The sequence below is a fragment of the Lineus longissimus genome, chromosome 12 (genome assembly GCF_910592395.1).
Source record: "Lineus longissimus chromosome 12, tnLinLong1.2, whole genome shotgun sequence".
Lineage (NCBI taxonomy): Eukaryota > Metazoa > Nemertea > Pilidiophora > Heteronemertea > Lineidae > Lineus > Lineus longissimus.
In genome coordinates, this window is record NC_088319.1 from 5,673,334 (window position 1) to 5,686,855 (window position 13,522).

General features: G+C 40.4%; 1 protein-coding gene across 2 annotated transcripts in view; it reads right to left on the bottom strand.

Moving 5' to 3' along the window:
* The window catches only part of LOC135497317 (uncharacterized), a 78,675-nt gene that overhangs the window by 39,447 nt on the left and 25,706 nt on the right, over positions 1-13,522 (bottom strand). For both annotated transcript variants that reach the window (XM_064787123.1, XM_064787124.1), the window contains 10 exons: positions 12,646-12,912; positions 11,973-12,123; positions 10,465-10,663; positions 10,003-10,176; positions 7,988-8,348; positions 6,576-6,720; positions 4,805-4,963; positions 4,470-4,602; positions 2,521-2,745; positions 1,033-1,248 (listed from right to left, as the gene is read on the bottom strand). In XM_064787123.1, coding sequence (XP_064643193.1) covers positions 1,033-1,248; positions 2,521-2,745; positions 4,470-4,602; positions 4,805-4,963; positions 6,576-6,720; positions 7,988-8,348; positions 10,003-10,176; positions 10,465-10,663; positions 11,973-12,123; positions 12,646-12,912 — 2,030 coding nt within the window. The remainder of the gene's footprint in view (positions 1-1,032; positions 1,249-2,520; positions 2,746-4,469; positions 4,603-4,804; positions 4,964-6,575; positions 6,721-7,987; positions 8,349-10,002; positions 10,177-10,464; positions 10,664-11,972; positions 12,124-12,645; positions 12,913-13,522) is intronic.

Genomic DNA, 13,522 nt, shown 5'->3' on the forward strand with positions numbered 1-13,522 from the left:
CTGACAAATTATTTCCAATATTTTATGAATGGACGTCAAATATTTGCTTTGTCATACTGAAACGTGTTTTTGGATGTCCCCCGTCAATATTGGCATATGAGACACACTCAGTTAATCAGTAATATATAATTATGGGGAAAACACCAAACATCATATGTAAACCAACGTTTCGCTTTATTGTAGCTTCTTCAGGGTTTGCATTTACAATCAAGACACTCAGTTTGTCAAACAGTTATAAAATAATGCAATGAAATATTGAAAAAAAAACACATGACCCTGAATGACGTCCCGCCATTGGCTCACATAATGATGACCGCTCGGGTCGACCTCGTGTTTTGGTCTGCATTTTCGGTCTACCTGAACGGTTTTGAATACTACCAGCTTTCTGGTGCTTGTCTACGGCTGACGGGAGTGGACAAAATTCTGAATTATGCCCGGGCATAAATCCACATCATGTCCCGGCATAATTCCACATGATGTTGACCCTTAAATCAGCCAATCAATATTTCGGATGTCCTGAATTATGCCTCGCCATATAGCATGAATTATGCCTGGCCATAATTAGAGCAATCACTGGGTATTTCCTTGTTTCATGGTATGCCATCAATCGGAAAATCGCACGTCCGTCCTCCATAAATGACACCTCCGTCCAGAATGCACGGTTGTCTGCTTTTGCCCAATAGACACGCTCAAATTTAGCTTTATGGCGGGGCAAAATTCAGCAGATCCGAGGTATGTTGATTAGCTGATTTATGCCCGGCAATAATTCAGATTTATGTCCAGCCTAGATTCTGAATGTCGGCCACTCCCACCAGCCATACACGTCCAGGAATCGTTTTGACCGCAGACGTTATATTTTAGTAATTGAAACAGGTATTCGGTATGATGAAATGAATATCGTAAAACCTAGTGAAATAATTATTTACGTGACAAATGATTTTGACCATTCTATGGCTTGACGTGCAATATTTATATATTGCCGTGTGGATATGGTGCTTTAGTGGCCAGTATGCATTAATCAAGTCAACCAACCTTTGACCTGCCATCGATGACCCCAAATCTATCTGCCCTAAGGCAGGAAGTTCCCCAGGAGTACTGGTAGTAGATAATTCCACTCTCGTGGTCAAAGAAGCCATCCCAGTATGCTGCAAGGTTTCTGTCATTTTTGTAGTCAAGTTCAGGATTGCCTGCACCTGGAAGGCCATCGTGGATTATTCCTGATCTCGGAGGAGACGTATCAACTGTGATCTGGAATGATATATACATTAATTGTCGAAACAGGCCATCAAAAACAACGTTAACTATTAAAATGTTCATCTCGTCATACAAAGTAAAATTGATCAAATAAAAAAAATTACAATGAGGCTTAATTAGGGTATGTTTATTACTTCGACTGAACACTCCCCACCAATTCATACAATACGAACATGGAAGAAGCGCACACTTAATCACTTTACCACTTACGCCAGTCATGTCGACGCTGACGGACAGGCTAGATAAACACAACCATTGAAAGTTTGAATGGTTACACGCTGGTCAACGTTTCTTGAAACCTTGACGCATGTTTTTCAGTTTTTCAATTTGGTACCGCTGCCGAAGTCGAAAATGTCCCAATGGAAAAAATATCCGGTGCTATTGTGATCTGACGGATTATGGTGTATGATTCTAAAGAGGCAATGACCGTCAATCGCTGAGAGATTAAAAAAAGCATAATCCTTTTTTCCCAAAACGTTCTATCCTAGGATATTTCAAATTTCTTCAGTCGTACATTACAGCCCCTGCAGTGGAATGTGTATTGTCGGTGTAGTTTTTTAGTTGTTCCCCATATTTCGGTATTTTTAATGCATTAGACTGCTTGAAAGAACGTAACTTTCCAATAGCGCCCTGTTCGAACCGATTACCCAGGTTGTCGAGAACTAAAGCAATGTTTGAAAAAATGTGCTGTTGGAGACTTAAAACCAAATAACGCTGTGTTCTTCTAGTAGTAGTGTTCGTCAAGCATGACTTGCATCACATACAGAACAAAATGCAGGGACGGTGTGTCCTGTTGATCACGACAAAGTGTGCTTAAGCTGATTTTCTACTTGCACCACAGCTCAAATCATGTTCTCCAGGTTACCAGACGGACACAGGCTATTTTAGTGCACATTTAGGCAGTTTTTCTTGTGACGCACACATATTTTTCAGGTACTATCCGTGGTAGGCCGCTCGGTGATTTAGAAGGCCCGCCTTGTCTACACAAGATTAAAATGATTAATGGGCACTCATTGGTTAATTTTCTAAAATAAATTGTGTCCATCTGGTAGCATGAACATGATTACATCCTAGTTATAAGCTTTCTGACGTTATTGAATGAATGTTTCCTTTCGAAGACAGGTCAGCTCGGCAAACCGGAATTGGGGTGTTTAAATGAGCAGCGATAACACTGTGACCGACTCGACTGGATGAACCAACATGACCAAGGAGGTTATAAAGACACAGCTTCCTTGAATTAATCGAAAGTGAACTGGTGCTGACTACCTTTTTGATAAGAGTTGATTTCAAGTTGGCCGAGTTGATCACTGTTATGTTAATGTAGATATCGGCATCATGTGGTGCTTCCTTTCTTTGCGGATGAAGTCCATTCCCATCAGAAACTTGAGGATTCATTCGGAAATGTCTGTGGAAGCATCCGTGGTATGTCGTGCAGTAGCAATCTGCGCCGTATGGGGCCGTACTGTGCCTCTCCTTACAGGCTGCAAGGTCCTAGAAACATAAATAATGCATCAACATTAACCATTATTGTGGTGAGATGCACTTATGCAGGCTGTAGCAACCTTACTCGATTTAAATTAGGATTAGCATGTATGTATTAAGTGCATTTCTAGTGCGCTATGGAAGTTCGGAAATTGTCAACATTTTTCGTCAAGGAGGGGAGGGGGGCATAATGGAACCCTTATCTTCGGAACCCTACCACGTAAACATGCTTTCACTTGGGCTGTCTAACTTTCAGAACGTAGTCATAAGGCACACACAATAGACATTTTCAAATTTGTGAACGAACAGAGTATATAAACTTACATGAAGGCCCGATATGAACTCTGTATGCCTTTAGAAGGAGGTTGGCCACTCTAAATCACAATACTGACGAATATTGGATCTGATTTGTGTGTGTGTGTGCGTGTGTGGGGGTGTGTGTGTGTGTGTGTTAATGCGTATTGGTACGTGGGTCGGGAACGAACACTGTAGAAGAATTTGAAGAAGGAAAACAGGACATGAAGTCACCCGGAGGGTGGCTGGCGCAATGTCTGGTGGGAAGGTTTCCTGACTGGTTTCTTAACTCAGAAGGGGATATTTCATCGGCTTTGCTATCTAAAATGAAGGTTTCCTGATGGGTTTCTTAACACAAAAGGGGATATTTTTTCGAACTTGCTATCTAAAATGAAGGTTTCCTGATTGGGTTTCTTGATTCAGAAGGGGACATTTTTTCGAACTGGCTATATGAAATGAAGGTTTCCTGATGGGTTTCTTAATTCAGAAGGGGATACTTTATCGAATTTGCAATCTAAAATGAAGGTTTCCTGTTGGGTTTCTTAACTCAGAAGGGGATACTTCATCCGACTTAGTATCTAAATTGAAGGCTGATGGGCTTATTTTCTAATGGGCCTTATCGATGAATTGCCAAAGCCAAAGGACTGCGCTGCGGCGTGATACGCCATCATGACCTCATTGCATCGTAAAGAATAACGAATAACAAATAACCTGTCTTACTATCGTTGAAATAAAACTGAAAAACCAAGAAGATCAAGCATATTGTAGATATACTCCGCCTGGACCTCTTATAAGAATATGAGATAGACAACAAGTCTGTCTGGAGTGTTTATAGTAGCGTATAGAAAGTATAAGACGACCATTTAAAAATAATCCGACAAAATAATGTCACTTGTAATCTAGGGTTGGGTTCATTATTTTATGAATTTGCAAATTGCACGTTTATTTTGTGTTCCTTGAACTTGTGTAACTGGCCGTACATATAGCGATCGCGAAGACGGAACCACTATCTGAATTCTGACAAAGTCAGAAATTTAAAGTGGTTCCGCCCATTTCAAGAGTCGTATCCGTTATATATAAAGATGAGATCTAAGCTCACTTTCTGCACTATTTAGATCAGCACCTGGCAGAAAGCTGTGCCCGCCATGTGGTCATATTTCCTCGAATTTTCCATCGTCTAAAAATATGACATCGTATTATGATCTTTACATGTATCCTTCGAAACCGATTGTGTTGAATTTCAGATGTTGCCCGAAATTTCACGATGTTCTTTTATTTTTTGTTTTGTACAAGATGTTTCACATTGTGACAGTTAAGGATGAAACGCTCGACCGTGCACTTTTGCCAACCCGGTACCCATAACAAAATAAGTAGTCCTGTATTTGCTTTACTTGTTGCATTTGAAATTATTCTCAGGGATTAATTGGTAAATTACTGACCTCATAATTACCCTGATGCCCAATTTTCTGATGTCCGTGATTGATGACACTCATGAGGTCGGTGTGATTATCATAGATCGTCCATTCGATCTGTTTCACACCAGTATCATAATCAAAGGCTAACCATTCGAACCTGGAAGACAGGATGCAAAATATATCCAAACGAAAATACGTGTTGATCTAAAACTTGCGTATTAAGGGTTACATGCAATACGCTAGAATTCTTGTGAGCCAAAAATTGTAAGACTAATTAAAATATGGATTCATTCGAAATAAGTATGGTTCTTGAAATAGTCATGAGAGTTGGTATAATGTGTTTCCTATGAAATACATACGTCATGGTACGGAGCTGGACTGAGTTGTGAACTACGAGACTTTTTATGCCATCCCTCGTCAACGCAATGTCTGCGATCACAGCAGGACTAGAGTCTATCCGCAACTTTTTGCTCTCGTTGAAGGTCCTGTCCATGTAGTCCGTCACCCTATGGATTACTCTACAAGAAGACAACGCATATGTGTAATCAACTGTTCTTTTCTATAGCATGGAATATTTTCAAAACACGCTTGGCTTAATTAATGTATCTTGGGGGAAATGTGATGTTCTTTTACATCATCCATCATGCTCGGGTTTCACACCAGGTCTGCTCTTCGGGGAATGACCATAGTTCCTCAGTCCATCGCGTCATGACCATTGGAGAATTTGGTCCCAACTGAACATGCTGATTTGATATGCTACACCTTGTAATCGGTTCACATTTTGCCTCTATATTATCCTTCGCCGATTTTCTCCTTGAAATCTATCACTACAGGTTTTATTATATCCTAGCTAAATTTGTATGCAGTTTTGTCTCCCGTCAGATTTATTTGGTAGACATCGTGAGTTTTTTGAGAAAAGCTGTTTTTGCGGTCATTTGTCCGTTTATTTCGTGGATATTTTGGGTGATGTCCGTTTACTCGATAACTGCTTTTAAAATCAAATAAAAGGTTTTTTATGTATTTGATATGAATTAATATTACTATTTGTCGAGTGGGATTGTCGTTGGACGTTGACTATTGAACAGTTATGCGAGAATGCCAAAAACATGTCCGCATTGTTGAGAGTATATTCATGTCATGATTTAGAACGTTTCCCTTTGAGAATGCCGCATTGTAGAATAGTACATGATTGACAAACCTGGTGTTTTTCGCTAAATTTCATGTGTGCACGTTTTAAATGCTTATTGTAATTTATTTCTTATTTTTGATGATAATTTCGACGTGTTCTTATAGCGTTTTTTGTCATTGATTTTGGTAAGTACGGACCACCTTCCAAGTTTTCAAGGCGGGAACATTTGAATCGAGGGCTGAAAACTGATTATTGAAACGACTGCGGTAGCGTTTTGGTCCGTAAGATTGCTTTTATTTTTAATGACAACTATACCTTCGTCATCCCCATGTTTTAAATTATGTATCCAATCTTATGAAAGTGAAGATAAAGTCCTCAAGGTGTTTTGTTGACACTTTTCATGTTTAAATCTCGCTGTTTACATTTTTTGGTTCGTCCACCATTTTGTATGTCATGTGACCTCGAGCTTTTTCATGTTAGTTCAGAACCTGGTAAATGGTAATTGGTAATGTGCCAAAAGTATATCAAGCTTTAAAACGGTACCCAAGTTTCAGTGGAATCCAATTGTGAACCTGAGGCCGATAGGCTTGTTATCAACTACATGTTTTCTCATCTCTAGGTCGGCTCTATTTTTCAATGATTTGTGACAGAGCTCACAGTCGATGATTGATATCGAATTACATAGAATAACAATAACTGACTGGTTGAAGCCAAAAGCTCGTGCAGAAAATCTCGTGCAAATAAAAGTTTCCGGCACGGCGCGAGGAGTCGAGTCCAAAACTTGAAGGGTCAAGATGGGTTGGTAATACTGAGTGATTAATACAGTCGCTGTGCATCTCGTTGAATTGTAGATTGCTTTTGCATCAAGCGTGATACAGACTCACAATCCAGTCGCGGAATTGGATCTCATACTCACTCACTCTAGTGAAACAAGTAAAAAGCTGTGATGATACGTGCTTATTACAAGACGCATATTTTGTATGATCCAATAATGTACTTACTCGATAGTGTCTCCGTCTTCCATCTTTGGAATGTTGAAGGTGGCGGTTGTCGAAAAGATATCAATGGGTTTTAACGTGATGTTTAAAGTGCTAGGTCTTTTGGGATATCGGTGTTTGATGTATCCTATTTCCATCTTAACCACGCCTGAAATAGAAAAAACTAATTCATCAATGTATGCAACTTTCAGCTGGTTTAGTTAAAATCTATGTTGTAATGGGTTACAATACATTGAAGACTCCTACACTCTTCAAATGGATTATCAAGTAAAATGACTATTCTTTACTGTAAAATAACTCGTTTTAACCATCGAACTAATGCCATTTCTCAGTGGTTATTTTTTACTACTTTTCTAGTGAATGATTTGTTTCACTGCTGTTTTTATTTATTTCAGTTTGTGCAATATATTACATGGGCAGTAGCTGTTTTTACTAATGAATTTCAAGAGTGTGTTATCGCGGTATGTCGTTATACCGAATTTCGTCAACCTTCAAGATAAGTAAATGTATGCTGTTTTGGTTTTTACATTCGAATCACTCCGATCAGAATCCTGAAACATCTTCAATTAGGTTACCCCGCGAAATACATCCAAAAACTAAATCTAGAGTAATCAAAGTCAAACACAAATACATTTCTGTGTAATAAAGAAGACATCCTGAAACATGCCCTATGAGCAGACCGATATTGTTATTTCAAGTGCATGAATCTTCTAAATATTAAATAGACATTACTACTTGATAAATGGAAATCCTTACAGAACAGTAAAACTTCATTTCAACATCGTTGGATCTCTTCCATCCACTTGCAAACAGGGCCTACAACTCGAATTCTCATTACGCATAAGGGAATACATGTAAGTATGTATCGAGTGAAATGGTCCGATATTGTCTGGATGGATCTTTTCAAGGTATAAAGCGACAGTGAAAAATGACATTGCTACATGAAGTCACCTCATCTACTCGAACATGATTGCTCATTATGAACAATCATGCAGACTGCTCTATAAGTGGACCTCTCATTCAAATGGCTACATACTGCCGCAACTTCAGGGCTGAGTTGTTCAAAACAACGTTACCTTTAACGGAGACGTTAAATCTTAACATGAAAAATGTTAGTGGGTTTAATTGAAAGATATATCGTCCTTGAGAATACTTAACGTAACATTTAGGGAAAACGTGACTTTTGTGATTTTGAACAACCTGACCCAGGTTTCCGCTGCATAAAGAGGACTTAACACTTGGAATTTGTCACGCAGCAATCAGAAATTGACATATCATAAAGACGACCAAACAGTCGATTTAGTTTGACCTTCAGTTATAATGCCTTGTGTATGACAGTCATTACTGTCAGTGGTAGTCATTCTTAGGATGAATAAACAATCATTTCTCGCTACTTCAAGAGAACAGGTCATTACCTTCGTTGTTCAGGATTGCAGAAGTGTTCCTCAATCCATCATTGTCATCATACTTGTCTTTCACTAAGGAACACTTGCTGATAGCACCAAGGTACTTCCCTGTTGTATGGTTATGATTGATGAATCGATCCCTGCTGAAGGTATATACCACAGGCATGTCCGTGTTATGTTGCCACTGATCATCAAGGCTCGTGTTGCTGGCAGCACTACTGAATTTAGCGAACGTGTTGGCATTGACTTCAAGTTTTGAATCCGGATCGAAGGTAAAAAAACGTCTAGCTTGTTCCTGATTACCAGGATTAGCATTGTCAGACACGGTTAGGATTACAGAATATACACCAGGTGTTGTCACTGCTGGCACCTGAAATGAAAACGGAAACCACGTACACATTAACGAGAGTAGCCCTACTAGTACATGGCACACATAATAGAAAGTGGAGAGGAATCCAAAACTAAATGACAATGTACAATCTGCTTTTCTATCAGGGTTATATGTGTGCGGAACGAGGCTAGGGGACAAAACGACCAAGCCGGGACAGGTTTAGAAGTAAGTTTAACTATGAAACCCAAAAGTGTTAGAACTGTGGTGTGGAATTCCGACGTTGCAGCCGTTCGTTCGGTATTAAACGTCGTTTATAAGTATTTTGGACTGGACTGGGGAAGGTGATTTTGGCATCTGCGATGAAGCCTCTCTGACGTAATGTAGGCTTAAGGAATTGATACCAAACTGGATGTAGTGGTTGAATTGTCTCACCAAAACCTTGAGGGTGGAGCTAATATGACCAGAGCCAAGGCGTAGCCGAGGTTTTGGCCAACCCAAAATATGGGGTTTTCCTCTTTATGCAGCGCATACCTGAAGTTGCGACAGATGTAGTCATTAGAATGAGAGGTCCACCCATATTTTGCACAAACCCACGCAGTTATGGTTGCCTAACCATAACCGCTATATTCAAAACGAGGCTTCGTTAGCGCTGAGTGTAATTGCACTGCAAACTGCAGCTGCGGTCCATTCTAAATCAAAGCTTTTAAGAATACAGTATAAGATTAAAATTACAAATGGGCCGAAAAGAAAATGAAGCAAATAGCAACATGAGCCATAGGGGACAAATGCGAGCACACATCGGATCATGTTCCAAGGGCAGTCAACTGATTCTAATCGGACAGCGCTCCAGCGACTGACTACATGTTCATATACATGTACATAAACGTGTACGTCCAATCCATGGTGAGAAAAATGTGAGCAGAGCTGACGCTGGCACAGAGTGGAACCAGTTAAGCTATCAACTCTTATCAAACCAAAGGGGCACTTGCACTAGTAGCACCAAAATGGCGCAGACAATGAAAAAGCAGGCGTTTTGATTCATCGCGGCACGTGTCGTCCAAAGAAAGACACGTTTTCCGGCGCGTTCTGGCGCGTTCATTGACAAATTAACAGCTTAAAGGCTTAAAAATCAATGGACGTCTTGTCTCACGCGGGCCGCCCTACTACAAGTGGGATGAGAATTGACCTTGAATGATGGCGTTTTAATCGCCAGGCCGAAAGTTAACAACTTTGTCGCATCTATAAAAAACAGCTCCACGCACGGGCGTTACATGGTAAATACATTATACAGAGCTGGCGCCTGTGCAGATGGCTACATTGCGAATGGTTGATATTCCTGGCCTTTTTCGAGGCCGTACATTGACTCGATATAGAGCGTAGCGGATTGAACCTATTTTAAATGGCTGAATATCGAAGAAAATAAAACATTAAGCTTTGGTACGTTATGCGACCTCAGTACTGGTGAAACTTGGTGCAAATCCATCCCATTGGAATCCAGGTAAATTAGAAACGAGACATTCTACAGGGCTTTGATGAAATTACCAGAACGTGTCAATAATTATTGAGTGGATCGAGGTCAACAGTATGATTTAGTATGAAGTATGTTTGAAAACGAATATGGAACCGTTGGAAATGAGTGTCCTGACAGTACGCGTATCGCAATTGATAGGTTAAGTGTGTCATCCAAACATACCACTGTGGATCCATTAGCGAAAGGAATCGTATTTCTTTCCCCGCCACAATGATCATGTAGCACCTCTCCACGAGCTTCAAGAAGGTTTACGATAACGGTAACATTGGCGTGCACGTCGGTGTCATCATCCTGCCAGCCCAGCCAGGAAGCCGTGATGTTTTGTGCCGTGATGTTCTGTGTAGCCAAGAAATAAATCCAAACATGCAATATTAGAGAAGGAAATGATATTCACACGTCCTTCATTATAACCTGATTATGAAAGACATACACGATAGTGTTTACACGAAAGACACCGCATATGGTCGACTAGTATCGTGACGAGTTTTAAGGAATGATAACTTGTTGTCACGAACATGGACTAACCTGTGAGAATACACATTTTTCAGATCGGTGAGTTATCGTTGCTTCAGAAAATTCATTGATTATGCCCACTGTCTACCAATACGAACCATAACAACGTACCGACTTAGCTTTTTCAATTGACAAACGAAGGAAGTCATCGCTTTTGCTGTAGGGTTTCTCCAGATCCCATTTGAAGGTGGTTTGGTAGACTGAGGCTGCCGTTTGGAAGTTTCGAATAGATTCCGCATTCTTCATATCGTCATCTAGGTTCATAACAGTCACAAAACCGCCAGCAGTAAAGTGTATCTGCACGAAGAGGCTGAAAGAGTGAAGACGTTTCGTTTAACATTTGCCATTCCAAGTGCAAGCGAAGTAAAACCAAGATGAAATAAGTTGGTAACTTGTCCCTGCAGTGAAAAAAAAACCCACAGAATTACCGGGAATCAAGTTGCTAGCAGATTAGCAGAGATAGAAATGTATACATTTGATTTTGCGCCAAAGCAGTATATCTGAGAAACAGCATGATATACAGGAAGTCTTAATATAGCACACTTCAGGACAAAATTAATATCGGGGGGGGGGGGGGGTAAAATGAACGCCCCAACATTTGAGGTTAACAACTCTCAATTTCTTTTCTTACACGGTGTAGTTGACTTAGGTCAATATAATGTACAGATCTTAGTAATGCTCTGCTCAATCAAAACTGTGATGCAGAAAGCTTTGTTAAATTTCTTTAAGACAGCCAATAGAAGAAAACTTGTAAAAAAAGCGATGTCCAAAATGGCCCCAAAACGTTGCCTGCAGGTGGGGTTGTAGCTGACAGTCACCGGCTTTACCCCCGACATGATTTCATATTTCAACAGGACTGATCAAGCGACCTCTATCACCTGCAACCTGGGATTATCTTCATAGGAATACACTAGAGTTTATTGATAAGAATCAGTGGCCAACCATATCCCCAGATAGACCTCAATCCCATGGAATACAGCATCTTGGACTCCTTTAGTTAGAATCATGCGGCGGAATTCGAAAAAAAACTGAGCGGAGGAGCTGAAATGCTTGACAACGAGAATCAATTAATGCCTGGAAGAAGAGGTTTAGGGCAGTATATATGGCAGCAGGATAGTGGGTAGGTATAACGGTAAATCACAGTCTCACAAGGTGTGCTCTTGGAGATACGTGTCCGGCTATTGGCGACCTGCTGCTTATAGATCTCCTATACTGTAAATCAGGCTGAATCATTTGATTGCCCTTGGCCCAGAGGAGACTGGCGTACTGACTTGTTGGGGCTATATAGGAAAAGAAGGTTCCGTGCCGGGAGACTTCACAAAATGATGAGTTACCAAGGCAGCGTTGCACGGTGTGTGTAATGCTGAAGTGACATGATCAGCCAGCCAATTATTGTGTTGTGAGACGGCTTGTCATCGGCCAGTTTTGAGTCTTGAATTTCGAAGTCGAGTTTTGAATCTCGAATTCGAATTTTGAATTTTGATGTCAAGTTTTGAATTTCGAAATTCGAATCTCGAACTAAGATTTTTGGGCTTTCGTATTCATGGTGTAAAATATATACTCGCGCGATTGTGATACGAAACTCTCTAAGATATTTCACTTCACAGTAATTTTCTTACCTTGCCCTATGTTCTATGATATGATTTAGGGTTGCGTTGTTAAGGTGTGACTCCTTGACTTCACAAAGGACAGGTTTCGTTCTCTCTGGAGCATCGGCGAGCGAGGTCCCACCGCAGAAAGGGAAGTGCTCTATTCGCTCGTTGCCATTTGCTGAAGGAAAATTGACGGCAAAATCAAAAGGGCCGTTTACAGGGGGTTAAACTAAACCCGACATGGCTTGACCAGACCAGATAACGTCACTCACGACGTCATGAATGATGTTTGTCTCGTATTGACGTCAGTATGTACATCGAACTAGACCAGACCACATTCGTGCTCGTTTACACGGCAGACTAATCTGGATCGATCTGGATCGATCAAGATCGGTTTGGTCCCGTGTAAACTTCCCTATCATTGATGCAATTTCCATAATTTCTAATTGATGGTCGCGCATTAGGGATGATATCTGGACACTTCTTCTAAATATTGGCTAAAGAAAGGTGACAAGTGACAATGAATTATGACGACAATCAGTACAGACAATTTACAAATTCATAGATTACGAATCTGCACCTTTTGCAGAATAAATACAAAATTGCAAACTCAACTTTTTTTGAGTAGTTTACATTCATGGACAGTGGTTCTCTTTGTCACATTTTAATATTGAACCTAAAACTTGCAACAAGTCCTTACCTCTTCGAGAAATCAGTTTCACGGTTGCTTTCTGTATACCGACATGCGTTTTCGTCTTGCTGACATACTTCGGCATCGATAACAAACCTGGCTTCCATTCAGCAGTAGATCTGATGTTGATGTGCGTAATATCTTTACTACTAGTCCAGAACGTTTTGTTGGGTTTGTCGAGTTCGTTCGGATTGTTCTGAACCTGAGGACGCGCACTTGCACCTGTACATATAGCGAGTTTGATATGCGCGTCCTTTATCTCCGGAGGTTGGGTAACTGAAAGAAATCCGATGATAATCACAGCGTCCAAAAAAATTAAGTTACCCAGAACAGTATTGTAAAAACCGTCTTGCAATATGGTTGGCCCTCTACAATTTGATGAATTTTCAGTTCAATACATCATGAACATATCTTTCCAAGAATGAATTGGTTTGCGTTTTGAAACAAGGGACATATTGAACACAGAAAAAACATTATTGTCAAAAAGGCTGCCTTTTCTCAGAAATCTTTGATTGTACATGCCCGTTTGTAACATCTCGCAACACGTCGAATACCAACAAGTTACTCGCATGGGTGCTATAAGTTTACGTTTCGGCGTAAACTAACAAGGCCTGCGTGCGTTGCCAGAATCACATGCAGTGGATCTCGCAATTCGTAACTCGAACCCTGCAAGAGCCTTCCAGGATTTCGTAGTCTTGGTTGAACAAGTTTTGTCCCAATGTGGGGCAGGATAGGTGTCTTTTCCCATATTACAAGATCATAGTTCATTCCAATAATTTCACTGACTGCAGTGACGAAATAACGCTTATTTGTTGTTTCCTTCGTGACCATTGGTTAGCACTTTTTTGTGATCAAGCCACCGATTAAGTATCGGGGGAAGTATTCC